At 43.2% G+C, this 2,500-nt stretch overlaps 1 protein-coding gene across 1 annotated transcript in view; it reads left to right on the forward strand.

Annotated features, from left to right (window-relative positions):
• Window positions 1-2,500, forward strand: part of ush2a (Usher syndrome 2A (autosomal recessive, mild)) — a gene marked incomplete at both ends in the record, with an annotated part of 168,128 nt that overhangs the window by 1,692 nt on the left and 163,936 nt on the right. The window contains 1 exon segment of the mRNA XM_079997229.1: window positions 532-739. Coding sequence (XP_079853355.1) covers window positions 532-739 — 208 coding nt within the window.

Raw genomic sequence — 2,500 nt, forward strand, 5'->3', positions numbered from 1 at the left:
ATAGAAGGACCGGATGACAAATTCGGAATCAATTCGAGGGTCAATTCCCGGGTGAGTGGGCGGGCACACATTTGCATACATTGGAACAATAACCTGTGTGACACGTCCCCTCCAATAACCAATTACCTCTGCCCTCTTAGTTCTCTGAGTGCTTTTGTCGATTAAACATTCTCAGAAGCCCGGTCTCTGCAGACCAAATTCTCATGCAAACCTGCTGCCTGTCTTCCCTTTCATTCCCCCTCCCCGCCCCCCCATTGCTCCCTCGCTTTCTTTTTCTCGTTCGGACTCGGCTAAACTGGGCGTTTGTAGGAAAGCAGAAAACCAGTCGTGTATTTCAACCGGACTTTAAATATTATTTTCAAGTGAATGTTGTGAATGCGTTTAAAAACATGAATGTTCTCCGTTCAGCCAATATAATGTTTCATAATGACTTGGCAGAACATCTTATTTTGTTTCTTTCTTGGAATGTTTTTCTTTTAAACGTGTTAATGTCAAAAGGACATAACTGTCTCCCCCCCCTGCCTTTCTCAGGTCGGAGGTCAGTGTCAATGTAAGGCTGCAGTAACAGGCCGGCAGTGTTCGGCCTGTCTTCCAGGCTGGTTTGGCCTCCGCTCTTGGCGTCCGGAGGGCTGTGTCCGCTGTTACTGCAGTGACGCGGGCGCTTTGGGGGGGTCGCAGGCGGGGGGCTCCACCTGCGACCGACACACCGGACAGTGCCGCTGCAAACTTCATGTTACAGGTACGTACTGTAGACCCTTGTTTCACTCGTCGCCCCCTCTTAGGCCTTTTTGACTGTGTTGCTTACACAGTTAGATGCCTTGGCATGTTCCTAGTTGAACTTCTGTGTTGTTATTTCAACCATCGATGTGTGTTGGCCGAACGCTTGAGGGTGAGATGTGCAACATATAATATAACTTTTCAGTCTAATCAAATATCAAATGCATTTAACTGCAATTGGCTAATGTGTGGCCATTATTTTGTCTTAGGACAGTGGTGGAAAAAGTACCCAGAACTTTTACTTAGGTAAGGGTACAAATACCATGACACAAAAGCACTCTAATAAATTGTAATTACCATATTGACATTGTCTACTTAAGTAAAAGTTAAATACTTTAAATGTCTTTTAATTTGACATTTTTTTAATTTTACATTTAATGCTCATAAATGTACTTAAAGGGGACCTATTATGCTCCTTTCCCACAAGTTAATATAGGTTGTGGAGGTCCCCAAAACATGTTTTTGAATCTTTTTTGCTGAAAATACCGCTGAGATTATGCCTTCTAGCTATTCTAACTTGCCTCTGTAACCCTCCTGTTCTCAACGGGCTGTTTCTGTGCGTGTCGCTTTAAATGTAAATGATCAAACAACTCACTAGTTCTGTAAGTCAATGGGGTTTGAGCTTTATTTCTGGGTTCCGTTGTGTTTAGTCCAGAAACTTTTCTTTGAATTTCACCCTATCAGTCCACGAAAATCTATTTCTCAAGTTTCTGAACAAATTTGAGGTGAGAAATAAGCAATCCAGTTGTCGAACCTTCACTTACGATGTTAGATCTACAAGGCCTCATTTAAATGTTCGCTCTGACTTTCGTTGCCGTTCTGCAAGCTTGTGGGGGGACATAAATGTCAGAAAACAAAAGAAATACATCAACAATAAAAACACACAACAGCGGATCGCATGCCGCAGCCTACAGTCTATCTACTGCATACCTTCTTTTTCTTTAAGAAAGAAACGCAGAGCAGAATTATTTTTAAAATACATACATTTCCATCATCTGCCGTTTCTTCACAGACAGTTGGTATTAATTCCTCTTTCTTTTAAAATATTTGTGCTGGTCTGTAAACCAGAGCGGTTCATATGCTTAGCTCTTAGCTTCGATGCTAGTCCGGTGGCGCTCCAACCGTGGGTGGAGTGTAATCTGGGAGGGCGGTTCAAATTTTACTGAAGCCCCAAATGATGTAGATAAGGGCTGCAAATCTGAACGGCTTTTACCACATGTTTTCTGAAATAGGCAGCTCACAAAAAACTGACTGGGTTGTCTTATTTCACAATTTGTGTGTTAGTAGGCCCACCAGAGACCCCAATGTTTGTGCACAAGCGTGAGTGAGTTTTTCATAGTAGGTGCCCAAATATATTTAGCTTTTTCTACTTTTTCTATTTTCTACTACTTACTTCGATTCACTACTTCTCAGTGTGCTCAAGATACACACCAGTCATCTGCTTTAGGGCTGCGGGGGGATTACGCACTGTTCCGAAGCTCCGATCACAGTGATCTTCTCTCCAAACAAAGCAAATAAAAACTTGAGATGTATTCAATTTACTCAGTTTCCTGCTGCTGCGCCGCTGTGTAGCAGATCACAGATCGCTCCCGAAAAAAATCCCGCCCCTGTTCTCACGGTCTAGTGGCAAATGCCCCGAGGTGGGTGGGAACCTCTTGAAGTAGAGGGCATTCTGTCAGTGATGCTCGGGTTTATTTCCCACTTTCATCGCCACATCTGTGGA

The sequence above is a fragment of the Zeus faber genome, assembly GCF_960531495.2.
Source record: "Zeus faber genome assembly, chromosome: 3".
NCBI lineage: Eukaryota > Metazoa > Chordata > Actinopteri > Zeiformes > Zeidae > Zeus > Zeus faber.